General features: G+C 41.3%; 1 protein-coding gene across 2 annotated transcripts in view; it reads left to right on the top strand.

The window, feature by feature from the left end:
* The first annotated feature begins 3,866 nt into the window (after positions 1-3,866).
* The window catches only part of RORA (RAR related orphan receptor A), a 386,040-nt gene continuing 363,113 nt past the window's right edge, over positions 3,867-26,793 (top strand). Inside the window, exon 1 of one of the 2 annotated variants that reach the window (XM_075160304.1) lies at positions 3,867-4,058. In XM_075160304.1, the coding sequence (XP_075016405.1) occupies positions 3,890-4,058 (169 nt within the window). In that variant the 5' untranslated portion in view covers positions 3,867-3,889. The remainder of the gene's footprint in view (positions 4,059-26,793) is intronic. The other variant, XM_075160307.1, reaches the window with a different exon arrangement.

Below are 26,793 nucleotides of genomic sequence, written 5' to 3'. Positions count from 1 at the left end.
GCTTTCTCTTTTCCTGCAAAGACATCGAAACCACAGGCAGGGCAATGTGTCCAGTGGAGGCAAATGTGCCTTAACCCTAGCAACTTGTTGTACAGGAGGAGGAGCTGTAACTGGAAGAATCTGGGGAAATGTCACAACAGAACACCTAAGACTAGTTCTTTTTGTGTGGTGTTATCCAAGCTTTGCCCTCATGATTATTCAGCTCTGCAGCAATATGTTCTCTACAACTGCTAGGTTGAAGCTAACAAAACTTCCTAGGAAGGTTTGACAGTCCCCTTTGATGTGTATGGTGTGGCCAGAGGTCCCTGTAGCCCAGATCCACAGAAGAGAATGCAGGCTATTATATACTTCCTGGTTAGGAATGTACTTTGGCATTCTTTTTAAAGTGGGGTATTTCAACAGCTGTATTAGTTGTGTACGTAGAAGACCATTACTGACTACCTCAAATTCAAAATACGCTTGCATATTAATGGACCATGAACACTACGGCAAAATGGTGTTGTACTATTCTTTTGTGAACTATGATTTTCCTCCGTGTGTGTGCTCTGTATACCTTGTGCCTGTCCCGCATGACAGCATGCTTTCTGTAGTGTTGATGGTTGTATGCATTACAGCTTTTCTCCCACTTACTCCTTCACTGTGTCAGCGCTCTGAAAAACTGTCCATATGATCTTAATATCTTGTCTACTCCAGAATCACACAAGATTTGTGTGATTTTTTTAAAAATAAACTTTTAAAAATTACTAATTTTTGTATCTACATGGAATCAAGAAAATCAACAGGAAATGTTTGGTGATACTTGTCTTTTTTTTTCCATTACTGTTACTTCTGGTAGGATCTGTTGCAGGTAACATCTGCAGCAATTTCTAAAGCTCTTTTTTAATCTAACCAAACATTTCTCCTCAAGTTTCTCAGCATACCTGTCTTGCTGCTAATGCCACCTCACTTGTTTAAACAAGCTTAATGATCAAAGTTAATGGACCATTTTGGTATGGGTTGGAAGCTAGAAATAAATGACCAAAGAACGAGGAAGACCTTTTCTGTGCCCAGGAAATGTCTCAGCAGAGCAGCTTCATAGAGAGGGAGCTTGACAAAAGTCATGATGGTTTTCCTCCATTATGTAAAGCTCAAGTGAACTGTCACCCTATTCTTTTTCTCATGGTGCTTTCAGGTTTTTCGGGCACCCTCTCTTTTTGCAAAAGAGCAAAGCTGCTTTGTCTCTTTGCTTGTGCAGATGCTACAAAAACTCTTAGACTGTTGCGTCGACAAATATGCCACAAGTCTGTCCTGCTTTAGCTCGTTCTTATTGCTAGTGAGTTATGAGAGAGATGTTGTTTAACAACATAAAATTAATTTTTCTTTATTGATTCAGATCTTCTAGGCACTTGGGTTTACTCCCTTGTGATTTCCCCTCTCCCCCCGCAATTTCTTTTGAAAAACAAAGCTCTACTGTACATTGTCCTATTGTAGCCTTCAGTGTTTCCCTCTCTTCTTTCTCTTCTAAGAAAGTAAATAGAAAAAATTGTTTAGTTTTAGAAAATGGGGGAAAAGATACACTAAATGACAATTGTGTAGGTAAGGTAGGGGTACTAAATCTCAGCAGCCTTTAACAGATAAAAGGAGAAAAAAAAAACCCACCCCATACATGATAATTGGAAGTATCTGCAATACTAAAAACAGTCCTGTGAAACACTCACGTGAATAATCCTTACTGTGGCAAGTAGTCCGATTGTTCCCAGTGCTGGTGAAAGGCAGTGGTCTGGCAGCTTTGAGGAATGAAGTCTTTTTTTTTTTTTTTTTTTTTTTATTAGCTGGGCAAGTTTCCCACCACACACTGCCTGGTCAGCCTGCTTAAACCCTGATCTGAAGAGGGAGGGATAAGCTTTCTCTCAGGATAACAGGCAGTTCAGTTTCCACAGCTCACATAATTCTTGCTTCTATTTGGAGGCTGCCAATTAGTGAAAAGTAAAGGGAAAGAGTTTGCAGGAAATTGCAGCTCTAATCCACCAAACTTGCATCAGAGAAGGACCACCTTGCTGCTCTCTGCAGCCAGAGAGCTAGACCATGCCAAAAGACTGTGAACCTGTCTGTGTCAGCATGTGTTAAAGCGTAACGATGGGACACTCGTCACAGCCTCAAGATAAGGCACTGGGAGCAAACTGTACTCCTGCTTCCTTCTTCCATTTTCACTCGCTCCCTCTCCAACTCTGCTGTCTAGGAACAGCTTCTATCAGGCTTGATATGGTTTCACTTGTCACTGGTGAAAAACATTGTAGCCTTTTGTGTCTATACCCCAGGGCTTCCTGGCCTGCCTAGCCGAATACTTAATCGTCAAGAACAAGCACTGGCTTACTCAATGGGCAAGGTCTGCAAGTCCAGCTCAGACCTCCTCAAATTTATTCGTGCTCTGAACATAAATGCAGAATCATTCTTAATGCTACTTTATCTTCTGCAATCTCTGCCTATCCCTCTTAGATGTAGGCAGCCAACAGATAATCAGAAACTGTTGTGGGTTTTTTTCGGACACAGGTAATTGGAACTTCAGGACCTCCAAATCAACTGACCCAAGACCCTTCCACTAAAAGAACTATCAGCAGTGCAAGATGTAATACAATTTGTGGACAAGCTCCTGGGGCAAATAGGACTTATGGTACGTTTCATAACTGTTTGTGAGCAGCCACCATTTGTGACAAAGCACTGGTGATTAGACTGCAGAATGTGGATTTGTCCAGGGTTTACCCATGAGTTTCATCGGGTACCAGCACCAGCAGTGTTGAAAGCTGTAGCAGCAGTCCTGGTCAGCAGAAGCTGGCATGTTGGCTGCTTGCATGTGACCAGTACCATTTGGAAAAAGCTTGTACTGCTATCAGTACAAATATCGTGGTCTGCTTAGTCAGACCATGCTTCCAGTCAGAACAGCCGAAACAGACAGCTTTAGCACCTTCTGTGGAGGAGGCAGGATGGCTACATGTAACATGGCCTCTGCTATACAAGAAGGATGTGTTCTTCAGCACACAATGTTCGTGGCAGCTGTTACTTTATTTTAAAATGGGGTAATGGACAAGGAGTTGGCCGGAGACTATGAACTGCACAAGAGTGCTTGCGGAAGTCGGACCAGATCTGGAGGTTTTCTGGCACCTTGCTAGTCACCTTTTATCCTATGTCAAAGCGTACTTCATTGAAAGAGGTATTGTCTGAAATGTTGCCTTCTCTGGCTGCACGGCTGCTAAATGTGTGGGTCTTGAGACGCTTAATACAGCTGTCATCTTCTGATGCAGCTTCAGCTGAAACAGTCATGGGGGAAAAGACAGCCTTGCGTAGAAGCTCTTCCCACCAGCACTGGGCCGAGTGATGGGAGCTCCTCGTGGGCCTGGTGACCTTCTTGGTCGGGCCCCGCAAACGCGTCGAGCCGTGGGTCCCGGCCCAGGCGGAGGTGGGGCTGGCTTCCCGCCCGCCCAGGGCAACGGCAGCACCTTCTCTTCCCCCGGCCCCGCTCGGGGGCCGCAGGGGCTCCGCGGCCGCCGCCCCCTCCTGCCGCCCGCAGCCGTCAGGCGCCTCGCCCGCCGCCCCCGCGGGCGCCCGCCCGCCTTGCCCGCAGCCGCCCCGCGCCGCGGCGGCCGGCCGGGGCCCGCGTCCTGGGGCCGCGCCGGAGGGCGGCGATGCCGGGCGCGGGGCGCGCGGCTGGCGGCGGAGCGCGGGGGGTGCGGGGGCGGGGGGGTGTGCAGCTCTCGCTAGCGCTGCTTGTGGTCACAGCCAGGCAAGCTCACATCCCATCTGGATCACGCTCGCGCTCTCCCTTCTGCTTTCCTACCATAGAGTTGCGCTGGAAACAGAAGATAGAGGGAGTGTAGGAGCTCGCCATCTCCAAGCGATCTACATTGGGAAAAACATGGAGTCCGCTCCGGCAGCCCCCGATCCAGCAGCCAGTGAGCCGGGCAGCAGCGTCTCCGAGGCGGCCGCCGGCGCCAGGGACACCCCGGTGAACCTGGAGCCTGCCCGGAAAAGCGATGCGCCGGCTCCCGTCCGCAGGCAGAGCTACTCCAGCAGCAGCAGCAGAGGTAGGGAGACTTGGGGAAGGGGGAGGGGGCCGGGGGAGTGGGATCGGGGGGTGGGTGGGAATAGGAAGAGGGGGGTAAGAGAGAAGGGGGAAATGCAGCAATTTAATCTTCTGGTTTGCTGCTCGTGCTTGTTGAAGCCGCGCTCGCCAACAAGCCACGCTTCTACCCCCTGCAAAACCTTGCAAACTTTTATAGCTGCTTTTAATTGCTGCAGGAGGAGGGACAAATGCAATGAAAATATTGAGCGGTGTTTGGTGCTTTCCTATCTCTCTCGTTTATTGCCTGTGGTATCCGGAATGGGTACTGTGCCCCTGAAATTACATAATTTTATAAATATATAAAGCAACAGCGGGAGTATTGGGATTCAAGGGAACAAACTTTTAAAGCTGCAGTGTCCTTCCTCCCCCCCGCCTTTCCTCTCCCCCTCGTCTGTCTCCTTTTGACAGTTTCTCAACTGGTGTGCTGTGGCTTGTTGTGAATGGGGGATCTGTGATTAAACAGGAGATTTGCGGTTTGCGGATGACTTATTCACACTCTTGCGCGCTGTTTTCCCTTAATTCATTTAAGTGTATCTTAAAAATGATTTCCTCGCGGAGCGGATGATCTCGTAGCTGCTGTTGTTTCTTGAAGGTGCACAACTTTGCAGAGAGTCTCTCTGCTCCCATGGATTCTCCTTCGCTCCCCCCCGACCCCCCAATAAAACGCTGCAAACAAACGAACGAGCCCCCCTTTTCTGTCGCTAACTGCCAAGCCCTCTCCTGCCTCAGATTGCGTCTTTTAGTCGTGCGGGTCAGCTCTGAAGGTGCTCAGGGCGGTTGAAGTTTGGCGTCAGCTCGGTTGAAGTTTGGCGTCAGCTCGGTAGTGCCCGAGCCACCCCGGCGACGGGAAGCGAGCCCCGGCGGCGGGAGGGCTGCGCGCTGCCGGGCGCCGCGGAGCGGAGCGGGCAGGGCACGCTCGCCCCTGCTCCCGCCGCGGGCATGGTGAGGGGCGCCGGCTTCAAACGCCGCCGGAGTTTGCCGAGACGTGCGAGAGGGAGGAGGCTGCCGCTTTAATTACTTGTAAATAATTTATGAAGCGTTGCTCCTACAAGAGGGGGAGCGCGCTAGAGAGGCTTCGCTCGGTAAAATCAGTCGGTGATGGGTAAAATTAATTAAATAACGCTATGTAATAACACCCGCGGCTGTTGAAGGAAACGACGGGCGGAGAAAAGTGCGTCCCCGGCGGGTGCGGCAGCCCCCTCGGTGGCCGCCGCCGGGGCTGGGCCGGCGATGCCCGGCCGCCGGCGGTGGGGAGACCGTCTCTCCTCGGACGGAGGGATTTTTGGTTGTAGGTTGGAATATGGCTGATCATGTGTTGGCTTGTGTTTTACAGTATTTTTCCCCTTTTGGCCACACCCCCCCTTCCCAGGCAGCTTCCCACTCAGGGAATCCGCGTACAGTAAAAGCCATCGAGATGACACACGCCGAAACATTAATTAGAGGCGATTTGCGAGCAGGGAGCGCGCAGTTAGGCGGATGCCGAGGCGAGGAGGAGCGGGCTTGGCCGGAGGAGGCCGGGTGGCCACGGGCGTGTGTGCAGGGAGCTTTTGGCTGCGCGGGGTATATTTAGAGCTTGCGAGAGTGGATTTGGAATGCAAGCGCCTTATGTAACGAGGTTAATCAGAAACACTGGAGAAAATTTCCTTAATTTGTCGGGGAGTTTTCTGGATGTTTGCGGAGCGGCCGTAGTTCGCGGGTGTTACACAACGCCCCCCCCCGCCGCCCCGGCTCTCCCGGCCGAGGGCTCCGGCGGCGCGGGCAGATGGTACTGCCGGGGAGCGGGGCCGGCGGCCGGGAGCCGGCAGCCGGCTCCGGCGGGCTCGGGGAGGGGGCAACTTTGGGATCCCATAAATTATGTAACGCTCGGCTGTCGTTTCTGTGTGGATGCGAAAAGGAGAGGGGGGGCTGGGACGACCAGGCGACTCTGGCGGCTGGGGTGTTTTCTTCGCGGTCCCGAATTGTTTAGGCTGTGGTACTGCTAACCTGCTGACCCACATGTCCCTCCTCCCCCGGGATTAAGCAGGGGAGGCGGGGGGGCCGGGCACACGCCGGCGCTCGCACGGGCTCACCCTCGCTGCACGCAGGCAGGCACGGGGTTATGTAACAGCCTGAATGAAGAAACGAAGGTCAGTGATGGAGGCATCCGTGTGCAACACAATAGCGAGAGCTCTTGGATACTGTGGCTTTGCCGTCTTTAAAGTGAAATAAAGCTTACGGCAGCAATCGGCGTATGGTTTTGAAGGGCTCGGGGAGGGAGAGGGGAGAAGGAAAAGGAGAGTGGCAGGGATCTGAAAAAAAGAAATGTTTGGGTTTTTTCGGGTGATGTAATGGAGTTGGCAGAAAATACAAGTCTACTCCTAGAGTGCAAACAGCAAGAGAATTGGAGCTGGCATTCTGTGCTAATGTTGCATAAATTAGCGTATTGGAAATAAATTGACCTACACACCAGCTGATTATGCCTTTCTAACAGTTAAAACCTGAAGATACAGAACCATGCAGGAAAACATGACAATATTAACATTTTGGCCTCCTTGAAATCGGAACTTGGTGGATTAGGTGTTTAAGTGTCCCTATACACTTGTAGCTTTTTGGTTTTTTTGAAGCTATTGAAATAGAATTTGATTTCTTGCTTTTTTTTCATACGGTCCTTTATTTCTTATGGCAACAGTGTGACCTTAATGTGTGACCAGTATAGGTGGAATTATTTTTAGAACAGCTACCTTATAAGCTCATATGTTCAGCTGTGTATTGAGTTCAAGAATTTACCTGTTTGGGTCGTGATTCTGCAATGTGTTGTAAGCTGGCAGATCTGGACTCTCGTGCAATCTGTATGGAGGAGTGATACAGATGTATAGATACTTAGATATACGTACACACGCACACACCTCTCTAACTGTAAAAATCCTTATTGTTTGACTTAGCAAACCTTTTAAAACACTAGAAATATTTGTTTCATATCCTTTATTTTCATAGCTGCACCTGCTGCAAAGCAGCTTTGATACTTCGGAGTTTATAATAACCAGTTTACCTACGGAATGAAGAAAGCAAAATTGAAGAAAGGGCTGTAGATGAAGAAGTGGGGAAAGTTTGCTGTGGAGCAAATTCTTAAGTGAAGCTTTAGCTATTATAATGCTCGCATTTCAAAATATTCCTTGATATACATACATGTTTGGAGCACCAGATCCTTAACATAACTTGATTTTTATTTTGCTAAGATTATGCTGTTTGTGTTGCTGTGTAGAATGCTTAACTGAAAACATAAATTCAGGAGTTATCAAAAGCACCTTTCAAATGGAGAATCGTTACCTGATTTATTTAGTATATGGGAGCATGCATACATATCTGCATGTTTTGGAAAAATACCTGCAGTCTGATATCAAAACTGATTGTTAGAAAATTGATACCATACATGGAAAAAGCAGGAAATGGATAAAAAGCCTGGTTTTCCCCCAAAAGGATATTTTTACTGCTAATACTAATTGTTAAGATTTTCCTAAGAGCAGTCACTGTCCAGCAGGTTGAATTTCAGTCCGTGTGTGTTCTGCAACAAGGGTTAGTAGAAAGAATGCTTCACTCATAACTCTGGCCCTGGACTGAGACTGTTAAGTGCCATTCACTTCACTTTGTAGGCTTTGACATCCATGGAGTTCTCCCGATGCTGCAGTCTAAGTCTTAATGTTCTACTAGTCCCCTTAGAAATAGTTGTACTTGAATAAACTATATTTTAATAGAGAGCTATTATGTCTTTAAAAATGAAAAGTATATAAAAAGCTTGGCAATCTGATAAAAAATGCTCTGGTTTTTTGGAACTGAGCTCTTGGTCTCAATGATAAGTCAATCAAGAGACAATGTCTTGCCGAAAAAAGTTTAAAAGCATCATCGGAAGATGCTGTGTGTAAATATTTTTATGGTGCTTTGTATTTAATTATAGAAAGCTGCAGCTATGTAGGTACTTGTTCTTGTTTTCTCACTCTTGAGGTACTGAGAGTATTTGCTATTTTCCAGAAGCCTTTGGAATTATCATGTCATCTATTCAGCCTGATCCTTTCTCTGCTGGTAGACTGCGGGGGGGGAGGCTTGCTTTTTGTGTTTTGTTTTAATTTGGGTGATGCACAAGTAGGGATGTGATATCATTAATAATGACATCAGTAGGTTTGTGGTGTTCTTTTCTTTAAAAAAATTCCTTTATTGCTAGATTTTCTCCATTTCTGGATTTAGACTATTCTATAGAGCGTAGTCGTGGTACAAAATTTCGTGTGTTGTTTTCAGGAGGACTCTTTGAATTTTGTAAATTTGGATGTTGTCTGTTGACTCTTTGGGTTGCCATTGTCATCATTGAGGACTATTCTGCATGCGCCACTGATTTAAGTCCTATTTTGGTAAATGATATGTGCTATGAATCCTTTAAAGGACAACATTGTTTTAAATGTTTGTAGCATAGGAGCAATAATAGCAGCAGTATGTTGTCCTCTTAGGAACAATGCAGTTCTCTTATTTCAATAAACCGTAACCTATTCTTTTATTTTATTTGCTTGAGAAACATCTCAGGAGCTCATAAACCAGTATGTAAATACTGTTATCATTCAACCAAATGGTGCAATTTTACTAAATAAAGAACGTGTTTTGTAATGGAGATTAATGGGCTGTGTGACAATTTCAGTTTTGGGTATAGCACTGTGTTTGAATGGAAAGGGCAATTTCAGCTTTGGGAGGTTGTCTGATTCCTCCCCGCCCCCCCCCCCCCCCCCCTTTCCTTCTTCCTCCTAGTATTTGTTTTCTAAGCTACAAAAATGTGTGCTCGGGAAAATCTGGAATGACTCAATTGATCTCAGTGGATTTAATCTGAGAGCTATCCCAGTGAAAAAGAGAAGGGAAAAAACCCAATCTAGTTTTAAATTACTGTGATATCTGTGTCACTCTTGACATCAATTCATGAACGTTCTCTGCTGAAATATTTTTAAGAGTGTGTTTTCAGTGACACATAGTTGTAGGAACAGGTGTAAATAAATTAAAAGAAAAATAAAATTGGGGGTATATCTAAATGCACTGGCAAGTCTGGGGCTATATAGCTTAAGGATTGTTTACAGACTCCGTGCTTCCTTGCTTCTAAACATGAAGCAAAGGGACTATAGTCGGAGGTAGCAGTAGCTAGTGTCGCGCGATTGTGTAAGGCAGGGGAAAGGAAAGGGGAATGCTGGGCCCAGATAGTTTACAGGGAGCTGTCAAAATGGAACAATACACTTGACTTAGGGCCTTCCATTTCTCTGCTGCAAGGCAACTGTCACCTCCTCAGCTGTCTGTCCATGCTAGACCTTTTAGCTATAGGCACCTGTGCCATCAAAGACTTCCTGTCATCTCAGTTCCTTGGGGCAGAATGTTGTGGGAGGGAAGCAGTGGCTGCTTCTCAAGTGGTGCTGAATTTTTTCTATGTCACAGTACACTTACACGGGGACCTGAGCTCACCAGGGAGATTCTGTAATTTTCTGAATTTCTGTGGCTTTGGTAGAAGAGGAAGTTCCTACAGGTAAGGTGGTGGAGAAACTTTTGGATGTGTGGAAGCTTCCACACTTCATATGCAGATTTCTGCTGTCTTGTTTTCTCTTCCTCTCACTCTTTTTTCAAGTATCTTGTGTTTCACCTATTGCTGAGGCAGTCTTTGCAGCCTTGATAATCACTTCTAGAAATGTATTTTATAGAGCTGTTTGTTTTAAGATTAAATATACCCACGGCTGGCAGACAGTCCATGCCTCCTTACCTGCACAGATTCTTACAGATATGTAGAGGAGGGCCCTGCAGAGCAGAGTCTAAATTCTCTACTGTCACTAGATCCATGTTACACAATTCGTGTCATAAACGGATCGAACTTCATTTTAAGGGTTGTTAGCTTTTTTTGGTCCCAGTGTTTTGATAGGAGGCTCTTCTACAGCTTTGCTGTACTGATGATTAGAAAGCCTCTTCTCACTTCTAACTAACTGCATTCACGATCCGTTAGTTCACTTGCTTCTTTAAATGTTGGTTATAAAATCTCCTTGGACTGAAAATGAAGAAGAGGCTGGTATTGTATTTTGCGATAGCTGAACTAACATACTGAGCTCTGTTCTCTGACTCATGGTTTAGCACTTCAGCATATCTGTTATAGATGGTCTGTGCTGATAAAAACACAAGAATAGCTTGGGCTGTATGTCACGAGGAGTTAATTGTCTAATTTCTTGAATGTAAAGATTGTGAATTATTCTTCATACTCTTGTCTGAAGTCTTATCTAGGCATGTTGCATTCTCGGCAACAACTGAGCTCTTCAGAGACTAAATGCGTTAGGGTGTGTACTTTTATGAGGAAATTGTGGGGCTTATTTTACAGCAGTTTAATCTTACAGTTTAGCCTCATTGCACTGTTCATTTGGAAGGATCCCCAGGTGTTTTAAACACTATCGGGAACCGTTTTGCTTATTACTGAAATCCAGCCACTTCTTGTGTGGAATCTGACAGCTGTTTAATGGTGCTCAGCCATGCTAAGCAGATCAGAACAGAAAGTGAAGAATACCATACCTGATTGAAACACTCAAAGGGATTTTAGGTACAGATAATATAATTATCTGTATTGGAATTGGGTCAAACAGCTCTATTCCTGTAGAAAATTACTAGATATTTTCAGTGGCAGTGTATGGTCAAGAAATTGGTTTGAATTATCTTCCTGAAAATGATACCCCCAGCAGTGAGATAATCGAAGACCCTGCTGCTTACCCTATTGTGAACCCCAGTTGCGGTATGATCAATGTTTTCTTCAGGTATTTCTAGATGTATTAATTGTTTGGCCCCATGCTAGTATGTGAAATCTTAGAAACCAGGTGGGACAACTGTGATGTTGCAGGTCTTTCGTTGTAAAGCAGATTCCTGTACAGTTGCGTTCTTTAAATAGTGAGTTGCACTGCTATATGTGAAATGTGCTCATATTAACAGAGGTTTTAAAAATGGTTGTAAGGGATCTGTTGATACTAAGCCAGTAGAGGATGGGGGAGTTGGGTGTCACAGTCTTTTCTTTTGAGGATATTGGGGAGTATGGGGAAAACATATAGTTCTTTTCCAGTTTTCTTCAATTTCACTTCCCATATAATTTAGAAAAACAGAATATAAACAGAAGATCTGTAAAGGATGTAAAGGAACAAAAGTTAAAATTCATGATCAACTGAATGTACGTAAATGTTCTAATAATCATGACCAACTGCAGAGTCTTTCATTTGTAATTTAATCTAATAATTTCCATGCACTTCTAAAGGAACACACTATGAAGCTGGCAACTTCTGAGAAATTGCTGTGCTGTTACAAACAGCATTTGAGTTGGCATTATAACAGCATGATAGATAGTGAGATGGAGAACAAAGTTAGCAGTTGAAACTGAGCTGAGAGAAATTGCTAGCAGAATGTGAGAAAGCTGAGTTGGATTATGATAACCTCCCTTGTAGAATCAAATTAAACCTTTTTAAAGATTTTATTGATTTTTAGTTTGTAGTTGTACTATGTATTTACCTCACATGGGTACATGAGATTAATGAGGCAGGTGTAGTGATCACGGAGTGAAAAACTGTGGTGCTGCTGTTCTTCTTAAATGTTTCATTTTGTACGGACTGTGGGATATTTACAGCATTAATTGACAATATGTCTGTGTGCTTTACTCTGCAACTGTTCAAATGGATTGAAAGTGTTTAATATACAGTAGTGATGGAAATGAAAACTCCTGAACCCCTAGAAGGCGGTTGAACAGAAAGCCCCCCACACCTTTTCTTATTACTCGCATAAAAATCCTTAAAAAGGGTGTACTCATCCGAAGAGGAGGTTTGTGTCAAGAATGGTGAATGTATGACCAAGAAGGTTGCAGCTGGCTTTGAAAATATGGCTGAAAGAATACGAAATGGAAAAAAAAAAAAAAAAAAAACCACACCAAAAAACAGAGGTAGACCATTTGGCATAAGTGCTGTCGAGTATGCATCCATAGCATTGCCAACTCCTTATATATGAGAGAGGATTTTTTTTCCATAGTTATGTGGAAATGTATGCCATACACTTCTGAAATACAAGTCTATGAAAAACTGTAGACACCATGGGGAAGACTTAAATTATGTATTAGAAGAGCTTGACTCGACTGTTTTTGGCACTGAAGCAAGGTCTGTTAGATACAGTCAAGGATAAAACCAAGGCCAAGGCTTGTGAAATACAGATTATAGGTTTTATTTTCTTCCTGTCATGGAAGTGTAAGAATACTTGGAAGTAGGATTTCCCCTCATAGTTTCTCTTCAAAGGTAGAGGTGGGAAAAAATGGCTTTTTATGAACTGATAGATGACTTTGCTAAAGTCTGTACCAAATGTAAATCAGTTAGAGGGCTGTGCTGCACTACATCTGTTAACTAAGGGCAGAAGGGTAAGATTTAAACTACTCCTTTGAAAGAAGTCTTGAAATTTGGTAAGACAGGCTAAAATACAGCTTTTGTTAATACTTTACTTGAAGTCAAAAACTGTCAGCATAAAGCATCTTCTAAATCCTGTGTATATTAAAAAATAAAATGAAATCAATCTCAAAGGAAACTAGGGCATATCAAAAACCTCTTCCCTCTGCATCAAACTTCATTTGTGTAATCTTCAAGAGAAGTTTTGTTAGTCGTTTGTGTTGTCATTACAGAAGTTAGGAAGGGTCCTTTACTGCCTGGGTTGTTACAGAGAGGCCTTTTAAAAATTCTATACTCTGAACTATTAAAATCTAATGTTGAGTCATAGTGTTTCTGAGATAATATGCATAAAAGTAAGTCTGTTAGCAAAAGCACAAAAGCAACTCTTTCCAGGGTTGATGCTTGGAAGAATAATGGATGAAGAAACACGTAGTGGCGTTGTACTTTCAGTCTTTAAGTATTTTTGCCCATCTGTCAATGGCCAGCCAGTTTTTACACTTTGAAAGTCTTTTAAAAACAAACCGGTAAGTCATTTCTACAGATGTCATTACGATTCAACACTCTTGACATTTGTAGTGTTATATTATTTTCTGCTAAAATCAGTTGTTTTTTTAAAAAACTGAAGTAATCTGATTTTCATGAACATGAATCTGCAAGAGATCAGATCAAAGTCAGTCATATGTTAGCAGCATGAAAGCTACCCTTGGCCATTATAGAATCATAGAATCACTAAGGTTGGAAAAGACCTCTAAGATCATCAAGTCCAACCGTCAACCCAACACCACCATGCCCACTAAACCATGTCCCTAAGCGCCTCATCCACACGTCTTTTAAATACTTCCAGGGATGGGGACTCCACCACTTCCCTGGGCAGCCTGTTCCAAGGCCTGACCACTCTTTCAGTAAAGAAATTTTTCCTAATGTCCAATCTAAACCTCCCTTGGCGCAACTTGAGGCCATTTCCTCTCGTCCCAAGGCCATTTCTCTCATCCTAGAAGAGTCCATTAGAAGAGTTCTGCTCTACTGGCAGAAGACTTGATCTTGTGACGGTTTATATGTGTGTTTAATACTAAGCATCATGAATGATTCTGTTGATGTCAGTGATATTACTTCACTGTACAGAACTAGGGGTGTATGTGTAATAAGGTTCAAGGGAGGACTGCTAGTAATCAAGAACTGCACTGTGAAATTGTTTAAGACAAATACAAAATTCTAATACCAATGAAAATGACTTTGGAAAAAAGATGAATTAACTGTTTTCAGGGTAGGTAGGGCTGGGTGAGTATTTGTAATTACTTTGGCAGATATATTGTTATCCTGCTATAATTTTGCTTGCAGGATCATACGGTGGGCTCCGTTGCTGGACAAGAGTTTATATCCTTACTTAAGAACAGCTGTTAGGAGATGAGCAAGAATTTCCTCATATACAGAACCTGAGTTGCACTTGTCTGTTGCTGCATATGGAATGTGTTTGCTAAGATTACCAAAAGTTTTATTTTGTAATTGCAGAAATCCTAGCTCTATTCTTATAACAATCAAAAAGTCTTTTCTGTTTCCTGACGGAGAGAAGAAGGGAGGGAAAGGGGAAAAAATTGTAGGGACTTACCTGCAGAAAATCTAGAAAGCTGACTGTTGAAGTGACCTGGCTTGTTGGTATTTATCGCTCTAGATTTTGGCTAGTTGTCAAGACTTGTTTATGCTGTCTTGGCTGCTTCTAACAGGGTTTGACCATAACTGAATTCTCTTCCTTTTTTTGTTTTCTGAGTAAATTACACTATACCACTTCACCTCTTTTTAGAGATTCCTGGCTCTAGTTTGTGAGAAGTTGCAGTTGTTATTTTTTTTTTTTACCATAATACCCCACTGAAATTACTATGCCAGGTCAGCAGTGTCCCAGCGATTGCTCTAGTGTGACTAGTAGTGTAATATCCAAGGCTATGCAAAAGAACAAGGGAAGACAATTTTGTTTTTAAAAGGGAAGCAAAAGCCTTCTAAAATTCTAGCTAGTCATTAACTTTCTACAGCAGTGCTTGTATCTCTTAGAATCAGGCTCAAGGAATTCTGTCACTAAAATCTTTGGTTTCAGTTCTTCAAAGAACGCTCCCCCATACAACATTCACCTTAGAGGGGATGAGGACAAAAGATTCGGGATGAAGCCAGGATCAGCAGAGCAGCTAGGTTTATGGATAGCCACGAGCTTCCACGAGCAGGCTGTACTTAGTCCCAGTGTTGGGCTTCTCTGTTCTAGCCATGTGCTGAAATGGCTGACTGGTGTTCCCAAGTCCACCTTCCTGTTGTTTTCAGCCCGGTTTAGAGACTGTAGAAATGGCTTGTCACAGATCTCTGCAATTGGCAAGTCTCCTCTGAATTTCTTCCACGTATCCTTTCTTTTCTTTTCCACAGCAGAGGTTTAAAGCAGAATGTCTTAGGGATTTGAGAGCAAATGATCACAAATGGCTAGGTGGGGACTCGTGCCAATATACTGAAAATATTTTGTTGCATTGCTTTTCTCTGCACACAGCAGAACGCACACTGGAAGCAAACTCAGCTCTGGAAAGGCAGCAATAGAAAATGTAAAAACAAACCCAGAAAGGAAGTAAATGAAGCCAAAGGGGGAGCAGGGTAGTTTTGGGTAATGAACAGTAAAAGAAAGACGTGGCACTTAAGGGAGAAGTGTAATGAAAGGGCACAAAGGAAAGATGACTGATTTGGAGAACGACCTGGAAAAAAAAACGTTTAGAAAAGGACTGGAGTAGTGGGGGAAGTTACGGTGTCATTGAGGGGAGGGAAGTTTACTGCCTTATTGCCCCTGGACAATTCTTATATTAATATTCTGTGATCTTGTCTTTACTATGGAATGTAATAAAATGTATTTTAGTGCATGGTGGGGTCTCAAACAGTTGTGTCTCACAGATTTGCTTCAGCACCCTATTGTTTCCAATGAGCTCTGTCTAAATAGATGTTGTGCTAATGTGTTATATGAATTATTTGTCTTATCTCAGTGCTGTGAAATTAGAAGCCCTTTCCCACAGTGTGTTAAGCAGATTAAAATGAAAGCCTGTTTTTATGGTCCAGGAACAGTGCAAATATTAAAAAAAGAAAAAAAAAAAAAAGGAAAGAGAAAAAAAAAAAAGTTGTGCTCTAATAGTGGGGTGCTGTGAGGAGGCTTCATGAAGCAAATGCATTTTGTAACCGAAATAGTGAGATAAGTTTCAAGCTTCCCTTGAAAAGGTTTGTATTGTTTTCCCTGGTACCTTAAATCAAGGGGAAGAGCTTGGGATTGGTAGTTTCTGCTAAGATACCTTTTGTTGTTGTTGTCTTTTGAAATTAACTTCCTAGGCAGCTGTGCAGCTCCTTCTTCAAAACCTGGTCAGTGACTAAAGGGCTGTTTACTTTCTGGTAGACAGTCCTGGGACAGATTTTTGGGCTGTTCTGAAAAGCAGTAAACATCGTATTAGAGGCTACTACCAGCTATTTTTTGTTTGCAAGAGAAATTGCTTTAAAAAGTAGTCAAGTGGTGGCTTGGCAGAGGTACGCATGAAATTCAGGATTCATGTTACTCTGTCTCTTTGAATTCCTGTCTTGTGTATCAGTCCCTCCTCCCTTATGGATAGAATATATTTTAGTTACAGCAGTATTTTATTTCTGCTGACTTACTCTAATCTTATTGTCATAATGTTCCAACACACTTCATATGATAACTACTCTTCTACCTGTGTGGTATTTGTCACATAAAAAGTCTAAAGCTATAATGAAATTATTGCAGACATGACACGTGCTTAAGATAAAGAGTATCTTGCTGTGTTTAAGCAATAGCTTAAGACATCACATGTTATTGTAATATGTATTTGGGAGTGGATAGAGTAGTGGTGTGATGTCAGAGTGAGCATCGTACTTTTTCTGGACTCTGTTCCTATTTCTGTAGCTTTTTCATTAATTTCTCTTACTTCCCTACATGGAAATAAGAAACAAGATCGTGTATTTCTACATCAGTGATGTTGCGCCTTGGGGCCTCTTGAGATCATGATCAGGGTTGAGAAGTCATGGAATGCTTATAGACTACTGTATGGAGGTTTAGGCTGAGATGCATTGAGTTTCAAATCACGAGGACAGAAAAAGGCAGTAGCTGCAAGAGAGTTGACCTGTTATTTCCCTGTCAGTGGAGTAAGTTAGCAGCACCAGGCCATAGAAGTGCCATAGAAGGTACTTCAAGGTTTGACTTTTTAGGCATTTACTTCCTACAGAAGGAAGGGGTAGGCAGAAGTCTGGCATTTTTCCCTCTGTCAGTGTCGGAGGAGGAGACAGCAGCTGTGCCTAAACGGTTTTCCTTCTTATTCTGCAGCATGTGCTCTAGGTGTCCTTTTGTAAGACTAGCTCTATGCAACTACGTGTCCCTGGGATACCTGTGTGTTTTGTTGGCACAGGAAATGAGAAATCCACACTCTGTCACTGATGCTGCAGTCTAAACTACTGGTGTGGATGCAGCTATGCCAGCAGAAGGAAGCATTTATCAGTTTATCATGTGTTCGGGGGAAGAGTGTAGCAATGCCAGCATAATTTTTTTTTTTTTCCTTAAAAATTGTCCTCTGTCAAGCTATAGCTTGTCATGCTGGAGACAGTGAGGGCTGGGGAGGAGGGCGATGTTTTTTCATCATAGCTGTGTTAGCAGAGGCTCTGCTGTATAGACAGTGCTTAACAATCTTCAGGAGATTGTAGGGATCTCTCTCTGGTTAGCCCTTATCAAGTGGCAATTATACCACTACTGGTCAGTAGAGTTACGTGGTTTAATTTATATGAAAGACTTCCGATCCCCCTGCAAACTGTACACTACACTCCTGTGGTGTTCTACAAAAAGATTTTGCAGTATGTTATGTATTAAAACTTTATAAGAAATAGAGAAATGGTGGTGGGGGGAAGAAGTATTCCTTCTTTTGGTATAAATTCTTATCTGTTGTGAGCATTTTTACAGCATATCTTGACCAGACCAGCACAGACAAACTTGGTTTTAGTCTATCTCATGTAGTGTCGGATTATTGCAACCACATTTAAGTGTAAATGTAAGCAGTTGAAGGTTTTGTGTAATGCCGATATTTCTATGTGATATTTCTCCAGAAAAGTAAATATTTCTACATTACTGTTTTCCAATGTAATGTTTTCTCTGTAAACACATCGCTTTTGATTTGCGTTTCTCTTTCATATTTTTCCAATCTGTTTTGTTTTAAGCAGAGAGCTCTGTAACTGCTGGATGTTACTGAGAAAAAAGCTACAGACATAAACCAAGAACATATAGGGAATAATTAAGCTATCTTAAAATTAAGGCATTTGAAATTTTTAATACTTTTAAATAAGGGAATTTAAATTTAAAACATACTTTAGATTTAAATCATATCATGAAGCTGTTCTGCATGACTTCCACCAGCCTTTAGAAGGACTAAGCAGTCTACTTGCCTCCTTTTAGAGGTTATGCTTTTATTTGTAATTTGTCTTCTAACGTGCAGTTAACAGTAATACGGCAATTGTTCAGTTTTGCAGAACTAGATAGGCTTCTAGCACTGTGGAGGGTTTCTAATACAATGTAAAAACACGTTATTCAAGGCACTGCCATAATAAGTAGCCTTTTCACATTTTCCTTAAGGACAATTTGGAAGAAAAATAAATTCCTTTCAGTGGCACAGATGTGGTTATAAATTTGTTTTCTATCGGTGAAATTTGCTCATGAATATTCCGAATGGGAAGGTGTCCGTTCCTTCAAATTTGTTTAAAACTTCACATGGTGAAACTGGAAGGATGTGGTGCAGATGTGATGTGCTTTCTTGAATATCACATTTGTTTGTCTGAATACAAGTGTCCACAGAGTTACTGTGGTCAAGAGTGGGACAGAGTTCTGAAACATTCATACTGTATATTTTTTATAGTGCAAGAAGCTAATTCAGTTCATTGTCTCAGGTAAGAGTTCTTACTCTGGCCATTGAGTTGTCAAGGGAGAAAAGTCTTGCAGGAGAGCATAAAAGCAATAAACAGAAACTCTGTTGGAAATCCTTGGTAGCAGTGTTTCATGTGGTTTAGCCTACCTGATCAAATGTGTACTTAGAAATTGAAAGGGATGATTGGGCTTCAAAACTCCCTTTCTCTAGAACCACCTTCTCCTTCGGACACAGGGAAAACCCACCTATTTCTCTTCCACACCCCCCTCGCCAAGTTCAGCCATAGTATGTGTGAGGTGACCACAGTCGCTGTGTGACTGTGCCTGACATATTATAGCCAGGAGCAGGTATTAGCAAGAGTATCTCATGGCTTGGCAGCGCTAGGGGACGAAAGGGCATTGGGAGGGCTCTGTTTTGGCCACATCAAACGCTACTGCGAGTTCTGAGCTTAAAATGCAAGTGTTCACTCAATGCAAGTTGATGATATCAACCACCAAAGACTGTTCAATGTGAACTGGAGTTTCAGATCCAGGATGTGAAAAGAATTGAAATACAGTATGTTATGTAACTTTAGGTTGCTAGTATGTGGTTGTATTACAGAGAAGGATTAAGTAGGGGCAAGTTTTATTCAAAAACGCTTTAAGGAACTGGAGAGACCAAAATATTGTTAGTCATCCTCTCAGCTTTTTATTAACAGTATCTTGCTGAGGCAGGTAATTGTTATAATTGGTAAGCAAGGCTGGTTGGTGGTTAAAGTCTGAAGTGGTAATAAAGTGAACTTTCCAGCAAAGGTGAGGTAGGTTGCTGCCATTGTTTTTAGCCAGAGAAAGAAGCCTGATACCTGCTTTTTGTTTCGTGTGTTCAGGGAGCACTGGAGAAACCTGTGCTTGGCAGGCTTCAGCGTAAAAAGGAGTTTGAATACAACCAGTTAAAGTATTCTGACAAATGAAGTAACTAGTAAAATTGAGAAACTTGCTAGCACAGGGAAGAGAGAACCAAAGAAGAAATGATTGGTCCCTTATGGAGCCTCTCTTGTATTGGGAAAATCTGGCAAATATGTTGCTATCAGTACATTTGGAATGGCATGTTCTGGATGCAACAGCATCTGTACATGTTTGTTGAGAAGGGAGAAAGTATCCTCTGACAAAAAAAGAGGGGCAGATTTGCTTGCAGCAATTGACACAGATGGATTCTCTGTCAGAGGCCTGATGCTGAGATTCTTCTGGGAGAACCAAGCTAGAAGTCTTTCCTCAAAGTATAAGAGAACTGGTAAAAATATTAAACCAAAACAAAACCATACAGGTTTCTGCTGCCTCCTTCCGGGTTCTGAACTTAGCTTAGATAAATTAATTCGGAATAGCGATAATGCCAGCTGTCTGCCTTGGGAAGACAGGCGGTTTGTGTACCCATTAGAAGTTGGAGAAGAGATGGAATCCCAACCATCAGTAGGCTATGGACTTTTCTCATATCAAAACCTGAAGCAGCAATTAACATAACTGAATATTGTACTGTGCATGGTACACCACATATTTCAAACACAGATCAAATCCAGCAGTAGGTTTGAATTAGAGATTTTCTTCCAGAAACCAGCCCAAATAACAACAAAAAAATTTGATCTTAGTAGGAAGACCTTGCATTGAGGTGTCATTCAAATCCTGTTGATACTGCAGTGACTCTCTGTTAATTCCCATCACTGTTATGTCGATTGATTTTCAGCTACCTGATTCATCATGATTTTATCAGCTGTATTGAAGACCCTTTTTATATTCAGCTATTAAAAAACGGCTTAAGTTTCTGTTGACTCCCTAATTTTTGCATCTTTCCTGAGATCACTAATGTCCTGAATGAAAATTCCCACTCTAGGAGTAGAAATATCTCTTGAAATTCTATTTCCTTACCTCTTCAATATATACATGTTGTCCTTTTGAAGTAGATTGTACTGCTTCCTAAGAGACTAGGGAAGCTTCTGCTCTTCTTTCTGTTTGAATCTTGCCTAATGCAAGTGTTACCAAGATATTATGTGTTAAATCTTCAGTGAAACAACACTGATTTCTTTCGTTCTTTTCTGTATGGTGGAAGGAAGCAGAAGAGGTTTTGCTCTGAGCATTTATCACACCCAAGTGGGCATGGGAGTCACTTTTCTAACACAAGAATTATTTCTAAAAATACTCTTGTATTTATTCAAACTAGCAGCTTGTTTAAACTTTCATTTCCCAGCTAAGCAGGTTTCTAAAGAGCTCTCTTTCCAACATGAAGACAGTGGGAGCTGCTGGATATTAAAATTTAAGTGAAATATTTTTATTCCTAGAGGAAAGGTGCATCTTCAGAAAAAAATGAACATCTGCTTAATTGATAGTGACACATCTGCTGTGTTTGCTTTCAGTGAACCATTGTGAAAATTCATCTCCCCTTATGGGTCTGTGTGATTTTGAAACTCTGACCCCTTTGAATATAAACTTTTTTTATAAATGGGATCAGTAAGATTCTCTAAATTTGAGATTGAGTGCCAGTTAGGAAGATGGAGGTGACAAACTAGAATTATGGTGTAATTAACCAGCCAGTAAAACATCCTGAATGTGAAGGTTTCATTCAAAGCATTTAACAACAAGCTTTATCAAGCAATTCTAAAATAGCAAAGGAAGGTTTTAGATAACAGCAAATGCAGGGGATGTGGTGTCCCATTAGCAGAGATCATGTCCCAGGCTGTTTTGTTTTTTTTTTTAATTGACAAAATTATAATAAATGATGGACTGCTGGGATCAACATGTTGTAATGACCAATTAATGGAAACAAGGAGATGATTTCTTTTCTGAAAACTGATGTGGTGAACAACTGGAGCAGATGCAGGTATGCTCGTAAATTGCTAAATTGGTGTACTGAAGTACTGCTTCTGAAAGATAAACAGCTGGGGAAGAGTTTGAGGAAGTGTTGGGTTTTGTTTTAGTAAGATAAGTACTGACAATCACACTAATAAAAATAATGTTCCAGTAGATTATTATTTTACTGGCTTGTATGCTTTGTGTGTTGAAAGTGTAATGGAATTGAGGTTGCCCTTCACTGAGAATTGATAAGCTGTGTTTCATTTGTGCCTTGTGTTGGACTAACTTTGTTTTACTATTTTGCTTTTTCTCCTCTCTGCTGCTTGTGCTCTAGCCTTCTCAATCTCTCGCCCGTAGGTATTTCTCACTTATTTATTCCTTATATATTTTATTCCTCATTTATAGCCAAGTGTTTTTCAGGGTGAGTAAACTTTGTGATAGCTTAATGAAATTTAGCTTTGCTCATCGCTGTCCTAACAATCTTCCTTCTGGCTAGACAAAATTAAACTCCAGTCTCTTTGAAGACATTTTTGTGTAGAGATTTGACAAGTAACTTTAGCTGATTGCTGAAAACAAGCTAAGATTATGTGCTGGCAGTAGTCACTACCGATTTTGAATATTAAAGAGGCAGTATTGAGTATTTGCTGGGAAAAGAGCCCCTGTTAAAACTAGTATTTTGGTAAAGGGAGCTGCTAACCCAACCATGCTTTAAGAGGTACCAGGACCAGAGGTGGTTTTTTTTCTTTTTGCCATGAGGTTGATTACTAATGCTTTTGTTTTGTTTTTCTTCTCTTTGTAAGACTCAGCCCTGAGGGAAAGGAATGTTTTTTGTGAAATACTCTGAAACTTAATTGCTTAGGTTAGCTGAAAGCAGACCACGGAGCCCCGCAGGTGTAGTCTACATGTATGCCCTCAGCTCACTGGAAGCGGCAATAAACATATGCAGAGGTTTAAATGGCTCTCGGAATGTTTCCTACATAACCCTTCACTTTTAAATCAATTTATTTAGAGTTTGTAAAAAGTAAAAGTAGGGCAAGGTTTTTTGTTTGCTTTCGACTCGGTGATGCTGTATATGTGATCAGTATTGTGCAGTATGAATAGTCATGCAATGCAAATAACAGTCTTGCCAAACAAGCAAAATCAAATTTGTGGGCTCCTAAAGGCAAAAAGAACAATATTCCTGAAATTAGTTGCTCAAAGAACAGCGTTGCTGCTATTGTCATTGATATACTATACAATCAAAACTGTGGCATTGTAATGTACATAAAAGGAATTTTTGGAGGGGGAATACTTTGGCCGTTATTTATTCACTTGCTTTAAATGATATGGTAATAGCTGTAACTTTAGGGAAGAAAAAAAAAAAAAAAGAGTAGGCTCTGTTTCTTCTCCAGACAGGCAATGTATGGAATCTTGAGGAACTTGTACCTTCTATGGCATATAAGGCTGCCAGTTTCTAACCTAAGCTAAAAAGAGTTATTCTCTCCAAGAGTGATTAGTGCTCTTTAATTTAGATATGACAAGTAAGAGAGGGTATATTCTGATGCCTACGTCAGATTTCCCCTTGATCCTTACGTGGAGGTTATGTGTGTGCCAATGACACTACAGTGTTCTGGCAGAAATTTGGAAAAATCCCAGTGGTATCGCGAGTAGATCTTGTCTCTGGAAGCATAAATCCTGAAGAGCCAAGTGGAAATTGCTGTTTGGGCTGAGGAAAGGAGTATGAAAATATTGTTTGTGTGACAGCTGATTAATGGGCAAATTAAGAAAATGCATAATACGGACTAGGAAAGAGCAGAAGATGGGAGAAACCTGTTCGAAGAGGTTCTGATGCCTGGAAACCAGATGAGTGAGTAATGTACTCTACAGGTTTTGAGATTGCTTCAAGTATTTAACGTTGATAATAGTTAAGCCATGTTGGAATAATATGTATGCTGACTCTTAACTGCATTATTTTGTTGTAAGTCCAACAACATAAAGCACCGTGGTGGAAGATGTTTACCTAGTCTGCTCGCAAAGTCTAACTTTATAGCTGTTCTGATCCTCAGTTATTCTGTAGTGGCCATGAAGCTCCAGACATTTCCCTTGCAAACAGGCGAGTGAGGTCTGCATTATCTGCTTTCATCTGGTTTCCCTTTCTTAGTTGTCTGAGAAGCATTAGTAGGGAAGGGGCAGGTATCCAAGGTTGATAAGAAGTGTTACTGTGTTTCACTTTCCACATGATAACTACCGTAGGGTATTCTAATACTACTTGTCTTCAGGTATGCAATATTGATACCTCTTACTCATACAAATTACAAAACATGGAGTAGTCATCTTATGTAGGATTCATCTAACAATACACATGTTTGCACAGTAGATATGTGTATCTTAGTTAGTTCTTCAAAATGCCCCTTATTGTCTAACATAAAGAAGTACGCATTTTTAGGGGATAATATAGGAGGGTAACTCTTCTGAAGATTAATGTCCAAATTAAGTCAGGGAATCACCCTGAATGTACCTGTTTCTCTCTGAACCATAAAAATTCTGTACAGCAAGCCCAGTGTGCTCGAGTACAGCAAATTCACGTATCGACACCATGGGTGTTTAAAGCTAGGAGTGGAAAGGAATCCATCTCATCAGCATGGTTTACAGGTAAGAATTAGAGGTGGGTAAGTCTATTTAGGGTGTACTTCCCCCACTTACAACTTCTAGGGCAAAGATAAATTGTGACCAGATGATCTCTCTCTACTTTTTTCTTTTAGCCAAGATGTTAAAAAAATAATTGTTGTGAGGTTGTGTGTTGGATCTTTGTGTATTTAAATGGCATAATTTTCAAATTGCTGAGCATGGCTGTCAACCCAGCGAAGCTGAACATGATTTTACTGGGAGATGCAGCCTTGTGTACTTGTTAATGCAGAAAGAGTCTTTCCTTTCTTATGACTGTTGCATTCTTTACAGGCTTAATGCAGCAATCAGAAAAGTCATACTCATAATTCATTATGAGCAAAAAAAAAAAAAAAAAGAGTCAAAACTGTATGTTGAGAATAGGTGGCCCACTGCAGTTAGTCTGTTTCAGATCTAATGCAATTATTGTTATAAACTGACACCTTTTCAATTCCTTTTATTTAAGCACTATATAATATTCTTCATCTTCAAGTAACTTACATCTGCCATCGATTGGGAAATATTTCAGATCGAATTAAGTGAAAAGACACTTCCAGCTCTATACGTGCAATATAATTTAAATTTTTATGGCTGACTGTAGGGCCTAAACATGCTTCCATGTGCACTTATGAAGCTGCTGTCAGAATCTACAGATTGCATAACTGAGGGTAGAATTTGGCCCTTTATACCACTATATTTTATTTTAAAAAGAAACCAAACCAAGTACAAACCAAAAAGCCCCAAAACCAGGAATCCTCATGAAATTGTCATAACACATACTACATTTTAATAGTTGAAAATCTTTATTTAATTACAGTAATTTGAAATTTCACTTTTTATTTACACAGATCTCCCCAGACATCCTCATTTAAGCTGCTTCTTTCTGACTCTCCAAAGAGTCAATGATTTTACTCCAGAAATATTCATGGATCAATAGACTTTGAAGATTAGCAGGTCATGACCAGGTACAAAATGCATGTTGTAAAACCCAGGCTCTTATATGTGCTTGAATCCTTCCTCAAAAAAATGAGAGAAGGGGTAGCTTTGAACAACAGACATCTTTGAATGGATTAATTCCTCGTGTATTTCAAAGGGTTGAGAATATACCGAAGAAACTACAAATGTGGAATTAATTTTCAGTGACTTTGAGAATTCAGCTAGCTGACAAATAGTTTTCTTGGATAAGCCAGGATGCTGAGGATGAAGGAGAGACAGTGAAAAAGCCTGAAGAGCACTGTACATTGAGTTAAGTTTTTGTTTTTCCTGCCTTTCCACCTTCTATTGTAAATGGAGTTGCGCAGAAATAGCTGCCTTATTACTTTATCTTTTCAGTCACATTTTCCTGATTTCAGGGCTTTGTTTTCTGTGCAAGACTGGACACTAACAACTCTAATCTCAAATGAAGATAAATAGGGCTAATTTGTGTCTGCTGAGTGTTAAATTAATCTTTAACTCTCCAGCACTCAGCTACAGCCCCTGAAATGGTCTGTTTAGACTTTTTAGAGAAGCTTAACTAGATCCTAGTAGCTTTTGAAGGTCTCTCTAATAATTGCATTCCAGTGCTATGTTGATTTACCTGCTTGTATGTGAAAATGGTGAGGTTTAAAAAGGGTGGAAGGTTTGAAGTGGCAGATTGGTTAACAGTATGAACACAGATAGAATTCCAAGTTGTGTTTGTTTCTTGTCAACAAACTAATCATAGGATGTTTTCATTCCTTTTCCTTTCTTACTCTCTTACCCTTACGATTGTCATCTTCATATTCCCTTTCATTCTCGTTCTTTCATGGGGATTTCAATTTTAGATATGTTTCCCCTCCCACCACTATTTTTTAATCCATTGGTTTTGGTCATGTTTGACAGAAGGACAGATGTTTCAAAGATAATGACATATCCACAAGTTTTGTGAGAACAGGCATACAGAAGAGGCTTAATTGCATGCAATTAAAGGAAAGCATTATTAGACACTAGAGAATCCATATAGAGGAGTGAATTTAAAAATTACTCCTCTGCAAAAAAAAAAAAAGCCAGTGGACTTTGTAATTGATAATGAGCATCAGACCCCTATGAAATCTTATTTTAATACTGCCAGGCTTCTTGCTATGTATGCATCAGGCTGCCTTTATGATGGAGGCTCAGTAACATTAGTTTTAAACCTGGTTCTTCATCCACTGGCTTACTAATGTGAAATACATTTAATTCTTTTACTACTGCAGCTAGAAAGGCTATGGACCTGCAACAACCACGAGTCCTGTATATGCACTCCAATTAGTAAATTACCTGACCAGGCTTGACCCACAGTACTGTTGGGAACTGAAAGAAAATCTTCCCTAGGGCAATATTATCTGCTTTCTCTGGAATATTACTGCTTTTTATTTTTATGCTGTGATATAACATGTTAACCTGTATTTGGATGAGCATATCCATAGAAATTGATATTTTGGGGGCTTGCTGTATGGATTTAATCTGTCGTGAAAATTTGTTCTACTGTTTTTGTTCTATTGCATTGTTATCAAAGACATTTTGTGGGCTTTCCCTCATGCCTATCTTTAGGGAAAAGAGATTTGTCTCTGTAGTTGCAAGGTGCACATTGAATTTTTAGGGCCATTGACAGTTTAATTCGGGAATGATCTAATTAGGGATCCAGAGAACTGGATTCAACGTATCCTTAAGTATTGGCTGTCCTGAGAGATGCTCTGGCAGATGGTTAGTTCAAAGTGAGTTTACCTTGGGCTCAGTTTCTTTAGACTGACAGCTTTTTTTACTCAATTAAATGAGACAACTGTCAAAAGAACAGACTCTGAGTTGATGCAAATAACTCTGCGGCACAGATAAAGCTTAAATGTGTTCCTTGAGTCAGCTGAAACTGTCAGGTG

The sequence above is a fragment of the Calonectris borealis genome, chromosome 11, assembly GCF_964195595.1.
Source record: "Calonectris borealis chromosome 11, bCalBor7.hap1.2, whole genome shotgun sequence".
In the NCBI taxonomy this organism is placed as follows: Eukaryota; Metazoa; Chordata; class Aves; order Procellariiformes; family Procellariidae; genus Calonectris; species Calonectris borealis.
Note: the sequence above shows the minus strand (reverse complement) of the source record. Positions and strands in the feature narration are given on the sequence as shown.